Source organism: Salmo salar, chromosome ssa13, assembly GCF_905237065.1.
Source record: "Salmo salar chromosome ssa13, Ssal_v3.1, whole genome shotgun sequence".
NCBI classification, from domain to species: domain Eukaryota; kingdom Metazoa; phylum Chordata; class Actinopteri; order Salmoniformes; family Salmonidae; genus Salmo; species Salmo salar.
The window spans coordinates 100,816,076-100,832,465 of record NC_059454.1 but is presented as its reverse complement, the minus strand read 5'-3'; the positions used below and the strand labels follow the sequence as shown (position 1 = coordinate 100,832,465).

The window sequence follows — 16,390 nt, the reverse complement described above, 5'->3', positions numbered from 1 at the left end:
GCTTTTATTTAAAGGGTCTTCTAGAACTGTCAGTATTGACAGTGACACATTTAGAATATGTCACCCATGCAAGAATCAAACCCATAACCCTGGTGTTGTCACTGCCAGCACCATACTAACCCACAGTACAACTCTCCTTTAACAGAGTGAGAATTACTCTCTCTCTCCTTTAACAGAGTGAGAATTACTCTCTCTCTCTCTCTCCTTTAACAGAGTGAGAATTACTCTCTCTCTCTCCTTTAACAGAGTGAGAATTACTCTCTCTCTCCTTTAACAGAGTGAGAATTACTCTCTCTCTCTCTCTCCTTTAACAGAGTGAGAATTACTCTCTCTCTCTCCTTTAACAGAGTGAGAATTACTCTCTCTCTCTCCTTTAACAGAGTGAGAATTACTCTCTCTCTCTCTCTCCTTTAACAGAGTGAGAATTACTCTCTCTCTCTCCTTTAACAGAGTGAGAATTACTCTCTCTCTCTCTCTCCTTTAACAGAGTGAGAATTACTCTCTCTCTCTCTCTCCTTTAACAGAGTGAGAATTACTCTCTCTCTCTCCTTTAACAGAGTGAGAATTACTCTCTCTCTCTCCTTTAACAGAGTGAGAATTACTCTCTCTCTCTCCTTTAACAGAGTGAGAATTACTCTCTCTCTCTCCTTTAACAGAGTGAGAATTACTCTCTCTCTCTCTCTCCTTTAACAGAGTGAGAATTACTCTCTCTCTCTCTCTCCTTTAACAGAGTGAGAATTACTCTCTCTCTCTCCTTTAACAGAGTGAGAATTACTCTCTCTCTCTCCTTTAACAGAGTGAGAATTACTCTCTCTCTCTCTCTCCTTTAACAGAGTGAGAATTACTCTCTCTCTCCTTTAACAGAGTGAGAATTACTCTCTCTCTCCTTTAACAGAGTGAGAATTACTCTCTCTCTCCTTTAACAGAGTGAGAATTACTCTCTCTCTCTCCTTTAACAGAGTGAGAATTACTCTCTCTCTCTCTCCTTTAACAGAGTGAGAATTACTCTCTCTCTCTCCTTTAACAGAGTGAGAATTACTCTCTCTCTCTCTCCTTTAACAGAGTGAGAATTACTCTCTCTCTCCTTTAACAGAGTGAGAATTACTCTCTCTCTCTCTCTCCTTTAACAGAGTGAGAATTACTCTCTCTCTCTCTCTCCTTTAACAGAGTGAGAATTACTCTCTCTCCATTAACAGTTCAGGGAGTTCATTGATATGGATCTCACACACACACACACACACACACACACACACACACACACACACACACACACACACACACACACACACACACACACACACACACACACACACACACACACACACACACACACACACACACACACACACACACACACACACACACACACACACACACACACACACACACACACACAGAGAGAGACAGCTGGTGAATTATTGAGAAGTACCTGGGGCTATTGTTTGAAACTGATAAATTATCCATGACATCAGAGGAATATATGGGGCAGCAGGTAGCCTAGTGGTTAGCGCGTTGGACTAGTAACCGAAAGGTTGCAAGATCGAATCCCCGAGCTGACAAGGTAAAAATCTGTCGTTCTGCCCCTGAATAAGGCACTTAACCCACTGTTCCTAGTCCGTCATTGAAAATAAGAATTTGTTCTTAACTGACTTGCCTGGTTAAATAAAGGTAAAATAAAAATGTAAAAAAAAAACAATAGTAACTTAGATCGCCGCAAACCTTTCTCCCAGTCACAGGGAATCGAGAGTGAAACCAGTCAACTACACCAAAGCACTGCTGCTTGCTCAGTCCTCCTTGACGGATAGAGACCGCCCGGCCAGTAGACTCAAACACAAACATTGCCTCAGTTTAATCATTATGGGAACCGGGCCTCAGTTTATCATGTTTGGAAGTGTGGTGTTAGCCCATTGACCCAATTGCCTAATTAGTATCTGAGCCAAAATTCAACTTGTCTGTCGACTCAACAGTGAAGTGCTCACTACTCAGCCAAGCGTTGCTGTAATATGTGCCATGTAAAAAAGCTAACGTTTAAGTTCCTTGCTCAGAACATGAGAACATATGAAAGCTGGTGGTTCCTTTTAACATGAGTCTTCAATATTCCCAGGTAAGAAGTTTTAGGTTGTAGTTATTATAGGAATTATAGGACTATTTCTCTCTATACCATTTGTATTTCATACACCTTTGACTATTGGATGTTCTTGTAGGCACTTTAGTATTGCCAGCCTAATCTCGGGAGTTGATAGGCTTGAAGTCATAAACAGCGCTGTGCTTCAAGCATTGCTAAGAGCTGCTGGCAAACGCAGTAAAGTTTGAATGAATGCTTATGAGCCTGCTGCTGCCTACCACCGCTCAGTCAGACTGCTCTATCAAATATCAAATCATAGACTTAATTATAATAAACACACAGAAATACGAGTTTAAATTGGATGCAGTCTATCACAGTGCCATCCATTCTCACCAAAGCCCCATATACTACCCACCACTGAGACCTGCATGCTCTCGTTGGCTGGCCCTCGCTTCATATTCTTCGCCAAAACCACTGGCTCCAGGTCATCTATAAGTCTTTGCTAGGTAAAGGCCCACCTTATCTCAGCTCACTGGTCACCATAGCAGCACCCACCCGCAGCAGGCGCTCCAGCAGGTATATTTCACTGGTCAACCCCAAAGCCAATTTGGAACGAATTGAAAAAAATCACTGAAGCTGGAGACTCATATTTTCCTCACTAACTTTAAGCATCAGCTGGCAGAGCAGCTCACAGATCATTGCACCTGTACATAGCCCATCTGTAAATAGCCCATCCAACTACCACATCCCCATATTGATATTTTTTTTTTTGCTACTTTGCACCCCAGTATCTCTACTTGCACATTCTTCTTCTGCACATCTATCACTTCAGTGTTTAATTGCTAAATTGTAATTATTTCGCCACTATGGCCTTTTTATTGCCTTACCTACCTAATCTTACCTCATTTGCACAAACTGTATATAGATGTTTTCTATTGTGTTATTCACTGTACATTTGTTTATTCCATGTGTAACTCTGTGTTGTTTTTGTGTCGCACTGCTTTACTTTATCTTGGCCAGGTCGCAGTTGTAAATGAGAACTTGTTCTTAACTGGCCAACCTAGTTAAATAAAGGTGAAATAAAAAAATTAAAAAAGGAATATGGTCAAATCCGGAAACTATCATTTCAAAAACAAAACGTTTATGTTTTCAGTAAAATATGGAACCGTTCCGTATTTTATAGAACAGGTGGCATCCATAAGTCTAAATATTGCTGTTACATTGCACAACCTTCAATGTTATGTCATAATAATGTAAAATTCTGGCAAATTAATTACGGTCTTTGTTAGGAAGAAATGGTCTTCACACAGTTCGCAACGAGCCAGGCGGCCCAAACTGTTGCATATACCATGACTGTGCTTGCACAGAACGCAAGAGAAGTGACACAATTTCCCTTGTTAACCTGTTTAGGATAGGGGGCTGTATTTTCACGGCCGGATAAAAAAAACGTACCCGATTTAATCTGGTTATTACTCCTGCCCAGAAACTAGAATATGCATATAATTGTTTGATTTGGATAGAAAACACCCTAAAGTTTCTAAAACTGTTTGAATGGTGTCTGTGAGTATAACAGAACTCATATGGCAGGCCAAAACCTGAGAAGATTCTATACAGGAAGTGCCCTCTCTGACCATTTCTTGGCCTTCTATAGCCTCTTTATCGAAAACAGAGGATCTCTGCTGTAACGTGACATTTTCTATAGGCTCTCAGAAGGCGCCAGAACTGGGAATGATGACTCTGCAGTCCCTGGCTGAAAAACAGTAGCGCATTTGGATAGTGGTCGATCTGAGAACAATGAAACAGGTGCGCGCGTGCACGTGAAGAGTCCATTTTACATTTTCAGTCATTGAACGAAAAAAACGTCTCCCGGTCGGAATATTATCGCTATTTTACGAGAAAAATCGCATAAAAATGGATTTTAAACAGCGTTTGACATGCTTCGAAGTACGGTAATGGAATATTTTGATTTTTCTTGTCACGATACGCGCCGGCGCGTCACCCTTCGGATAGTGTCTTGAACGCAAGAACAAAACGCCGCTATTTGGATATAACTATGGATTATTTGGAACCAAAACAACATTGGGTGTAAAGTAGAAGTCCTGGGAGTGCATTCTGACGAAGAACAGCAAAGGTAATCCAATTTTTCTTATAGTAAATCTGAGTTTGGTGAGTGTCAAAATAGCTAGCCATGATGGCCGGGCTATCTACTCAGAATATTGCAAAATGTGCTTTCACCGAAAAGCTATTTTAAAATCTGACATAGCGATTGCATAAAGGAATTCTGTATCTATAATTTTTAAAATAATTGTTATGTTTTTTGTGAACGTTTATCGTGAGTAATTTAGTAAATTCACCGGAAGTTTCGGTGGGTATGCTAGTTCTGAACGTCACATGCTAATGTAAAAAGCTGTTTTTTGATATAAATATGAACTTGATTGAACAAAACATGCATGTATTGTATAACATAATGTCCTAGGAGTGTCATCTGATGAAGATCATGAAAGGTTAGTGCTGCATTTAGCTGTGGTTTTGGTTTTTGTGACATTATATGCTAGCTTGAAAAATGGGTGTGTGATTATTTCTGTCTGGGTACTCTCCTGACATAATCTAATGTTTTGCTTTCGTTGTAAAGCCTTTTTGAAATCGGACAATGTGGTTAGATAAAGGAGAGTCTTGTCTTTAACTTCTTGGGGCTATGTGGGACGCTAGCGTGCCACCCGTGGTGCACCCTATCAACAGCAGGTGCATTTCAAGAGCGGCAAATTTGAAACCAAATAAACGTCAAAATTCAAATTTTTCAAACATACAACTATCTTACACCCTTTGAAAGATAAACATCTCCTTAATCTAACCACGTTGTCCGATTTCAAAAAGGTTTTACGGCGAAAGCATAAAGTTAGATTATGTTAGGAGAGTACATTGACAATAGCTGTGTGTAATGTTTTGTCAATTCAAAGACAGGCGTCACCAAAACCATAAAACCAGCTAAAATGATGCACTAACCTTTAACAATCTCCATCAGATGACACTCCTAGGACATTATGTTAGACAATAAATGCATTTTTAGTTCTATCAAGTTCATATTTATATCCAAAAACAGCGGTTTACTATGGCGTTGATGTTCAGGAAATCGTTTCCCTCCAATAACCGGCAGTCAAGTCAGCACCACAAATTAAATAATTAAAATTAGAAAACATTGGTAAAATATTATATTGTCATTTAAAGAATTATAGATTTACATCTCTTGAACGCAATCAACTTGCCAGATTTAAAAATAACCTTACTGGGAAATCACACTTTGCAATAATCTGAGCACTGCGCCCAGAAAAATACGCTTTGCTATACAGACAAACGGCCATGTTGGAGAGATCTAAAATACTATGTAAATAATCCATTACCTTTGATTCTCTTCATCAGATGTCACTTCCAGGAATCCCAGGTCCATAACGAATGTAGTTTTGTTCAAAAAAGCTCATCATTTATGTCCAAAAAGCTCCGTGTTGTTAGCACATGATCTAAGCCAGCCGGACTTCTCGTCATGAACGAGGGGAAAAAATATATTTACGTTCGTTCAAACATGTCAAACGTTGTATAGCATAAATCATTAGTGCATTTTTTAACCAGAACATGAATAATATTCAAGGTGGACGAATGCATTCTCTTTTATAACGTATTGGAACGAGGGTACCCAACATGAACTCGCGCGCCAGAGTCTAATCGGCCATCACCGTTCCAAGGCTCTTGTTCGGTCAGATCTCACAGTAAAAGACTCAAAACACTTTGTAAAGGCTGGTGACATCTAGTGGAAGCAATAGGAAGTGCCAAAACATTAATCAACCCCTGTGTGTTTCTATGGCATAGGCTTAAAGGTAATTCAACACATCAGGTATCCACTTCCTGTCAGAAAATGTCTCAGGGTTTTGCCTGCCAAATGAGTTCTGTTATACTCACAGACACCATTCAAACAGTTTTAGAAACTTTAGGGTGTTTTCTATCCATATATAATAAGTATATGCATATTCTAGTTACTGGGTAGGATTAGTATCCAGATTAAATCGGGTACGTTTTTTTATCCAGCCGTGAAAATACTGCCCCCTAGCCCCAACAGGTTAAAATGGTGTAAAATAGTCATATGTTTGAAAAATTGAAGTTTGGGCATTTTTGAGGAGTTTGTAATTCGCGCCACGCCCTATCATTGGATATTGGCGAGGCGTTCCGCTAGCGGAACATCTAGATGTAAGAAGTTAAAGCTTCTCTAGTGTCCTTGAGTTACTTACTCTGAAAAATAAGAACCTAACACAAGCAACCTACCTTGGCTCCTTGCTGCACTCGCGTAACAGGTGGTCAGCCTGCCACGCAGTCTCCTCGTGGAGTGCAATATAATCGGCCATAATCGGCGTCCAAAAATGCCGATTACCAATTGTTATGAAACCGTGAAATCGTACTACTACTATGTACTACTACACCTTGCATATCTTGTAGAGTGAGTCTTGCCCGTCTCCTCCAGTGTCCTTGAAGTAGTCGTGAGCTGGGAAAGTCCTGTTAATGTCTCTGGTGATGGCACTGTCCTGGGGAGACTCCTGAGAGCCATTGAGAAGAGAAAGAGAGAGAAAGAGAGCGAAAGAAAGAGAGAGAGAGAGAGAAAGAGACAGCAACACAATTAGACCCAACCAAATCATGAGAAAACAAAAAGATAATTACTTGACACATTGGAAAGAACTAACAAAAAAAACAGAGCAAACTAGAATGCTATTTGGCCCTAAACAGAGAGTACACAGTGGCAGAATACCTGACCACTGTGACTGAACCAAAATTAAGGAAAGCTTTGACTATGTACAGACTCAGTGAGCATAGCCTTGCTATTGAGAAAGGCCGCCGTACGCAGACCTGGTTCTCAAGAGAAGACAGGCTATGTGCACACTGCCCACAAAATGAGGTGGAAACTGAGCTGCACTTCCTAACCTCCTGCCAAATGTATGACCTTATTAGAGACACATATTTCCCTCAGATTACACAGATCCACAAAGAATTCGAAAACAAACCCGATTTTGATAAACTCCCATATCTATTGGGTGAAACACCACAGTGTGCCATCACAGCAGCAGGATGTGTGACCTGTTGCCACAAGAAAAGGTCAACCAGTGAATAAAAAACACCATTGTAAATACACAACCCATATTTGTTTATTTATTTTCCCTTTTGTACTTTAACCATTTGCACATCGTTACAACACTGTATATAGACATAAGATGACATTTGAAATATCTTTATTCTTTTGGAACTTCTGTGAGTGTGATGGTTACTGTTCATTTTTATTGTTTATTTCACTTATGTATATTATCTACTCTGCTTGCTTTTGCAATGTAAACATATGTTTCCCATGCCAATAAAGCCCCTTGAATTGACAGAGAGAGAGAGAGAGAGAGAGAGAGAGAGAGAGAGAGAGAGAGAGAGAGAGAGAGAGAGACATGCTCAACATGAGCTCCTGATATATTAATCTTTTTTGTTTTTTAGAATGAGATAAACACTCTAATGGAAAAAGAATTCCAGACAAATAGTGATGAACAACAATTCTATTCATTCAGAATATAAAAAAAGTTACTTTGCGCCTCAAATTAAGAAGTTTTGACTCTAGCTAGCTAGCTACACAACAAAGACCTAGCCAGCAGACTAACAAGTTAGCCAGAAGAAATGAGCTAGAACAAACCTAGCAAGGGGAGTTAACCTGTTAGGGCTAGGGGGCAGTATTGACACGGCCGGATAAAAAACGTACCCGATTTAATCTGGTTACTACTCCTGCCCAGTAACTAGAATATGCATATAATTATTGGCTTTGGATAGAAAACACCCTAAAGTTTCTAAAACTGTTTGAATGGTGTCTGTGAGTATAACAGAACTCATATGGCAGGCCAAAACCTGAGAAGATTCCATGCAGGAAGTGGCCTGTCTGACAAGTTGTGTTTCATCTTGGCTCTTTTTATTGAAGACTGAGGATCTTTGCTATAACGTGACACTTCCTACGGCTCCCATAGGCTCTCAGAGCCCGGGAAAAAGCTGAACGATATCGAGGCAGCCTCTGGTTGAAACACTTTATCGCGTTTGGCAAGTGGCCGATCAGAGTACTATGGGCTTAGGCGCGTGCCCGAGTCGACCCCATGCTTTATTTTCTTTCGTCTGTTTACCTAAACGCAGATTCCCGGTCGGAATATTATCGCTTTTTTATGAGAAAAATGGCATAAAAATTGATTTTAAACAGCGGTTGACATGCTTCGAAGTACGGTAATGGAATATTTAGATTTTTTTTGTCACGAATTGCGCCATGCTCGTCACCCTTATTTACCCTTTCGGATAGTGTCTTGAACGCACGAACAAAACGCCGCTATTTGGATATAACTATGGATTATTTGGGACCAAACCAACATTTGTTATTGAAGTAGAAGTCCTGGGAGTGCATTCTGACGAAGACAGCAAAGGTAATAACATTTTTCTTATAGTAAATCTGACTTTGGTGAGTGCTAAACTTGCTGGGTGTCTAAATAGCTAGCCCTGTGATGCCGGGCTATCTACTGAGAATATTGCAAAATGTGCTTTCACCGAAAAGCTATTTTAAAATCGGACATATCGAGTGCATAGAGGAGTTCTGTATCTATAATTCTTAAAATAATTGTTGTGCTTTTTTTGAACGTTTATCGTGAGTAATTTAGTAAATTCACCGGCAGTGTTCGGTGGGAATGCTAGTCACATGCTAATGTAAAAAGCTGGTTTTTGATATAAATATGAACTTGATTGAACAAAACATGCATGTATTGTATAACATAATGTCCTAAGGTTGTCATCTGATGAAGATCATCAAAGGTTAGTGCTACATTTAGCTGTGGTTTGGGTTTATGTGACATTATATGCTAGCTTGAAAAATGGGTGTCTGATTATTTCTGGCTGGGTACTCTGCTGACATAATCTAATGTTTTGCTTTCGTTGTAAAGCCTTTTTGAAATCGGACAGTGTGGTTAGATTAACGAGAGTCTTGTCTTTAAAATGGTGTAAAATAGTCATATGTTTGAAAAATTGAAGTTTTTGCATTTTTGAGGAATTTGAATAACGCGCCACGGGATTACACTGGCTGTTGAGTAGGTGGGACGCAAGCGTCCCACCTAGCCCATAGAGGTTAATAGAACTACATCAAACGACCAAACTGAGTGAGTAAACCAAAAAGGAGCACGGACTAACTTTAAAGATATCTTCTGTTTTTTTGTGTGAAGATTTGTCACTCTTTTTGCTGTTTTTTGAACTAAATTAGCGCTAGCTAGCAACAGCAGCAGACAAACAAACCGGTTGCTATGGCAACGGGGCAGCAGAACAAAGCAGCAGCAGCAGTAGTAGCAGAGCCCACAGGCACCATGTCCCCACTCCCCCTCAGCGCTGAATCCATTCTCTACCCCCCAGAGGCCAAAAATGACACAACGAGGAAAGCTTTTAAACTGAAACTACTTAAAGGGGAGGCCAGAAACCCTTTTCCGCAGACCTCTACAAAAACGGTGATGTGAGTAATCTCACCTTCCTCACTGACCAGCCAAATGCATGGCGCTCAGCAGTCCGCTCTCACTACCCATCCATAAAGAAAGAGGGAATCTGTAACGGGTGGAGGCTGAAAATCAAAGAGACAGACAACCCTGACAGCACCATGATAACAACCAACCTCTACAAGACTGGGACTGACATGGTGCCAGGTAACATTAGCCTGTATGAAACAGATTGGGACTGTCATGGTGCCAGGTAACATTAGCCTGTATGAAACAGACTGGGACTGTCATGGTGCCAGGTAACAGACTGGGACTGTCATGGTGCCAGGTAACATTAGGCTGTATGAAACAGACTGGGACTGTCATGGTGCCAGGTAACATTAGCCTGTATGAAACAGACTGGGACTGTCATGGTGCCAGGTAACAGACTGGGACTGTCATGGTGCCAGGTAACATTAGGCTGTATGAAACAGACTGGGACTGTCATGGTGCCAGGTAACATTAGGCTGTATGAAACAGACTGGGACTGTCATGGTGCAAGGTAACATCAGGCTGTTTGAAACAGACTGGGACTGTCATGGTGCAAGGTAACATCAGGCTGTTTGAAACAGACTGGGACTGTCATGGTGCCAGGTAACATTAGGCTGTATGAAACAGACTGGGACTGTCATGGTGTCAGGTAACATCAGGCTGTTTGAAACAGACTGGGACTGTCATGGTGCCAGGTAACATTAGACTGTATGAAACAGACTGGGACTGTCATGGTGCCAGGTAACATCAGGCTGTATGAAACAGACTGGGACTGTCATGGTGCCAGGTAACATCAGGCTGTTTGAAACAGACTGGGACTGTCATGGTGCCAGGTAACATCAGGCTGTTTGGAACAGACGAACTGTCATGGTGCCAGGTAACATCAGGCTGTATGAAACAGACTGGGACTGTCATGGTGCCAGGTAACATTAGGCTGTTTGAAACAGACTGGGACTGTCATGGTGCCAGGTAACATCAGGCTGTTTGAAACAGACTGGGACTGTCATGGTGCCAGGTAACATTAGGCTGTTTGAAACAGACTGGGACTGTCATGGTGCCAGGTAACATCAGGCTGTTTGAAACAGACTGGGACTGTCATGGTGCCAGGTAACATTAGGCTGTTTGAAACAGACTGGGACTGTCATGGTGCCAGGTAACATCAGGCTGTTTGAAACAGACTGGGACTGTCATGGTGCCAGGTAACATCAGGCTGTATGAAACAGACTGGGACTGTCATGGTGCCAGGTAACATTAGGCTGTTTGAAACAGACTGGGACTGTCATGGTGCCAGGTAACATCAGGCTGTATGAAACAGACTGGGACTGTCATGGTGCCAGGTAACATCAGGCTGTTTGAAACAGACTGGGACTGTCATGGTGCCAGGTAACAGACTGGGACTGTCATGGTGCCAGGTAACATCAGGCTGTATGAAACAGACTGGGACTGTCATGGTGCCAGGTAACATCAGGCTGTTTGAAACAGACTGGGACTGTCATGGTGCCAGGTAACATCAGGCTGTTTGAAACAGACTGGGACTGTCATGGTGCCAGGTAACATCAGGCTGTTTGAAACAGACTGGGACTGTCATGGTGCCAGGTAACATTAGGCTGTTTGAAACAGACTGGGACTGTCATGGTGCCAGGTAACATTAGGCTGTTTGAAACAGACTGGGACTGTCATGGTGCCAGGTAACATCAGGCTGTTTGAAACAGACTGGGACTGTCATGGTGCCAGGTAACATTAGGCTGTTTGAAACAGACTGGGACTGTCATGGTGCCAGGTAACATCAGGCTGTTTGGAACAGACTGGGACTGTCATGGTGCCAGGTAACATTAGGCTGTTTGAAACAGACTGGGACTGTCATGGTGCCAGGTAACATCAGGCTGTATGAAACAGACTGGGACTGTCATGGTGCCAGGTAACATCAGGCTGTTTGAAACAGACTGGGACTGTCATGGTGCCAGGTAACATCAGGCTGTTTGAAACAGACTGGGACTGTCATGGTGCCAGGTAACATTAGGCTGTTTGAAACAGACTGGGACTGTCATGGTGCCAGGTAACATTAGGCTGTTTGAAACAGACTGGGACTGTCATGGTGCCAGGTAACATCAGGCTGTATGGAACAGACTGGGACTGTCATGGTGCCAGGTAACATCAGGCTGTTTGAAACAGACTGGGACTGTCATGGTGCCAGGTAACATTAGGCTGTATGAAACAGACTGGGACTGTCATGGTGCCAGGTAACATTAGGCTGTTTGAAACAGACTGGGACTGTCATGGTGCCAGGTAACATCAGGCTGTTTGAAACAGACTGGGACTGTCATGGTGCCAGGTAACATTAGGCTGTTTGAAACAGACTGGGACTGTCATGGTGCCAGGTAACATCAGGCTGTTTGAAACAGACGAACTGTCATGGTGCCAGGTAACATCAGGCTGTTTGAAACAGACTTTCAGACCATTAAGGAGAGAGCGGAGAGAGAGAAGGACACCATCAGTGACACGCCCTCCCACAAGACAAACTCCACCAGCACCACCCTCACCCCTACTATCCCCACCCAAAAAGGCACATCCAGCACCTCTCTTCCCACCATAGTGGAGGACACGCCCCAGGAGGAGAGTGACCCCTCAGTGCAGAGCAGGCTCAGGCCCTCCTCACCACCATGGATACCATGAGGGATGAGTTCACCAGACTGGAGGGGGAGGTGGTCCTCCTCACCACCATGGATACCATGAGGGATGAGTTCACCAGACTGGAGGGGGAGGTGGTCCTCCTCACCACCATGGATACCATGAGGGATGAGTTCACCAGACTGGAGGGGGAGGTGGTCCTCCTCACCACCATGGATACCATGAGGGATGAGTTCACCAGACTGGAGGGGGAGGTGGTCCTCCTCACCACCATGGATACCATGAGGGATGAGTTCACCAGACTGGAGGGGGAGGTGGTCCTCCTCACCACCATGGATACCATGAGGGACGAGTTCACCAGACTGGAGGGGAGGTGGTCCTCCTTACCACCATGGATACCATGAGGGACGAGTTCACCAGACTGGAGGGGGAGGTGGTCCTCCTCACCACCATGGATACCATGAGGGATGAGTTCACCAGACTGGAGGGGGAGGTGGTCCTCCTCACCACCATGGATACCATGAGGGACGAGTTCACCAGACTGGAGGGGGAGGTGGTCCTCCTCACCACCATGGATACCATGAGGGATGAGTTCACCAGACTGGAGGGGAGGTGGTCCTCCTCACCACCATGGATACCATGAGGGATGAGTTCACCAGACTGGAGGGGGAGGTGGTCCTCCTCACCACCATGGATACCATGAGGGATGAGTTCACCAGACTGGAGGGGAGGTGGTCCTCCTCACCACCATGGATACCATGAGGGATGAGTTCACCAGACTGGAGGGGGAGGTGGTCCTCCTCACCACCATGGATACCATGAGGGATGAGTTCACCAGACTGGAGGGGGTGGTGGTCCTCCTCACCACCATGGATACCATGAGGGATGAGTTCACCAGACTGGAGGGGAGGTGGTCCTCCTCACCACCATGGATACCATGAGGGATGAGTTCACCAGACTGGAGGGGGAGGTGGTCCTCCTCACCACCATGGATACCATGAGGGATGAGTTCACCAGACTGGAGGGGGAGGTGGTCCTCCTCACCACCATGGATACCATGAGGGATGAGTTCACCAGACTGGAGGGGGAGGTGGTCCTCCTCACCACCATGGATACCATGAGGGATGAGTTCACCAGACTGGAGGGGAGGTGGTCCTCCTCACCACCATGGATACCATGAGGGATGAGTTCACCAGACTGGAGGGGGTGGTGGTCCTCCTCACCACCATGGATACCATGAGGGATGAGTTCACCAGACTGGAGGGGGAGGTGGTCCTCCTCACCACCATGGATACCATGAGGGATGAGTTCACCAGACTGGAGGGGGAGGTGGTCCTCCTCACCACCATGGATACCATGAGGGATGAGTTCACCAGACTGGAGGGGGAGGTGGTCCTCCTCACCACCATGGATACCATGAGGGATGAGTTCACCAGACTGGAGGGGGAGGTGGTCCTCCTCACCACCATGGATACCATGAGGGATGAGTTCACCAGACTGGAGGGGGAGGTGGTCCTCCTCACCACCATGGATACCATGAGGGATGAGTTCACCAGACTGGAGGGGGAGGTGGTCCTGCTCAGGGAGAGCAAACAGCAACCAGACAACCAGACCTTAGAGGAGCTCCTGACCAAGGTGTAAACATCAACCAGACCTTAGAGGAGCTCCTAACCAAGGTGTTAACATCAACCAGACAACCAGACCTTAGAGGATCTCCTAACCAAGGTGTTAACATCAACCAGACCTTAGAGGAGCTCCTAACCAAGGTGTTAACATCAACCAGACCTTAGAGGACCTCCTAACCAAGGTGTTAACATCAACCAGACCTTAGAGGAGCTCCTAACCAAGGTGTAAACATCAACCAGACCTTAGAGGAGCTCCTAACCAAGGTGTAAACATCAACCAGACCTTAGAGGAGCTCCTAACCAAGGTGTTAACATCAACCAGACCTTAGAGGATCTCCTAACCAAGGTGTTAACATCAACCAGACCTTAGAGGAGCTCCTAACCAAGGTGTTAACAGCAACCAGACCTTAGAGGAGCTCCTAACCAAGGTGTTAACATCAACCAGACCTTAGAGGAGCTCCTAACCAAGGTGTTAACATCAACCAGACCTTAGAGGAGCTCCTAACCAAGGTGTTAACATCAACCAGACAACCAGACCTTAGAGGAGCTCCTAACCAAGGTGTTAACATCAACCAGACCTTAGAGGATCTCCTAACCAAGGTGTTAACATCAACCAGACCTTAGAGGATCTCCTAACCAAGGTGTTAACAGCAACCAGACCTTAGAGGATCTCCTAACCAAGGTGTTAACAGCAACCAGACAACCAGACCTTAGAGGAGCTCCTAACCAAGGTGCGGACAGAGCAGGACAGCAGCCTTGCAACACAGCGGAAAGAGGTTCAGCAAGAGAGAGACAGACTCAAGAGAGAGCTGGCTGATCTAACAAAGGAGGTGAGAGAGCTCCAAAAAGACAGGCAGAGCAGTAATAACAACCTGACCTCACTAAGAGAGGAGCTGCAGGAGAGAAAGAGAACAGAGGACAGGCTGCAGGAGAGAAAGAGAACAGAGGACAGGCTGCAGGAGAGAAAGAGAACAGAGGACAGGCTGCAGGAGAGAAAGGGCACAGAGGACAGGCTGCAGGAGAGAAAGAGAACAGAGGACAGGCTGCAGGAGAGAAAGAGAACAGAGGACAGGCAGCAGGAGAGAAAGAGGACAGGCTGCAGGAGAGAAAGAGAACAGAGGACAGGCTGCAGGAGAGAAAGAGAACAGAGGACAGGCTGCAGGAGAGAAAGAGAACAGAGGACAGGCTGCAGGAGAGAAAGAGGACAGAGGACAGGCTGCAGGAGAGAAAGAGAACAGAGGACAGGCTGCAGGAGAGAAAGAGAACAGAGGACAGGCTGCAGGAGAGAAAGAGAACAGAGGACAGGCTGCAGGAGAGAAAGAGAACAGAGGACAGGCTGCAGGAGAGAAAGAGAACAGAGGACAGGCTGCAGGAGAGGAAGAGAACAGAGGACAGGCTGCAGGAGAGAAAGAGAACAGAGGACAGGCTGCAGGAGAGAAAGAGAACAGAGGACAGGCTGCAGGAGAGAAAGAGAACAGAGGACAGGCTGCAGGAGAGAAAGAGAACAGAGGACAGGCTGCAGGAGAGAAAGAGAACAGGCTACAGGAGAGAAAGAGAACAGAGGACAGGCTGCAGGAGAGAAAGAGAACAGAGGACAGGCTGCAGGAGAGAAAGAGAACAGAGGACAGGCTACAGGAGAGAAAGAGAACAGAGGACAGGCTGCAGGAGAGAAAGAGAACAGAGGACAGGCTGCAGGAGAGAAAGAGAACAGAGGACAGGCTGCAGGAGAGAAAGAGAACAGAGGACAGGCTGCAGGAGAGAAAGAGAACAGAGGACAGGCTGCAGGAGAGAAAGAGAACAGAGGACAGGCTGCAGGAGAGAAAGAGAACAGAGGACAGGCTGCAGGAGAGAAAGAGAACAGAGGACAGGCTACAGGAGAGAAAGAGAACAGAGGACAGGCTGCAGGAGAGAAAGAGAACAGAGGACAGGCTGCAGGAGAGAAAGAGAACAGAGGACAGGCTGCAGGAGAGAAAGAGAACAGAGGACAGGCTGCAGGAGAGAAAGAGAACAGAGGACAGGCTGCAGGAGAGAAAGAGAACAGAGGACAGGCTGCAGGAGAGAAAGAGAACAGAGGACAGGCTGCAGGAGAGAAAGAGAACAGAGGACAGGCTGCAGGAGAGAAAGAGAACAGAGGACAGGCTGCAGGAGAGAAAGAGAACAGAGGACAGGCTGCAGGAGAGAAAGAGAACAGAGGACAGGCTGCAGGAGAGAAAGAGAACAGAGGACAGGCTGCAGGAGAGAAAGAGAACAGAGGACAGGCTGCAGGAGAGAAAGAGAACAGAGGACAGGCTGCAGGAGAGAAAGAGAACAGAGGACAGGCTGCAGGAGCAGCTAGATCACCACTCTATGACCTGCCCTCACACAGCAGAGGAGCCCAGCTCAACCAGCCAGGCTTCCCCAGCCCTGCCTGCTGCACCCCTCCTCCCCAACCCACAGAACAGCCTCCCACTGACAGCGGCACAGGCCAGCCACACCCCAGCTCCAACACCCACCAGCCCCCCCTCTGCCCCCTCCAGTCCAGA

General features: G+C 45.3%; 1 protein-coding gene across 8 annotated transcripts in view; it reads right to left on the bottom strand.

Moving 5' to 3' along the window:
* The window catches only part of LOC106568376 (rab GTPase-activating protein 1), a 289,542-nt gene that overhangs the window by 134,421 nt on the left and 138,731 nt on the right, over positions 1 to 16,390 (bottom strand). For 7 of the 8 annotated variants that reach the window (XM_045692525.1, XM_045692527.1, XM_045692524.1 and 4 more), the window contains one exon: positions 6,532 to 6,645. In XM_045692525.1, coding sequence (XP_045548481.1) covers positions 6,532 to 6,645 — 114 coding nt within the window. Of the gene's footprint in view, positions 1 to 6,531; positions 6,646 to 9,619; positions 9,807 to 16,390 lie in introns of those variants that run through there. The other variant, XM_045692530.1, reaches the window with a different exon arrangement.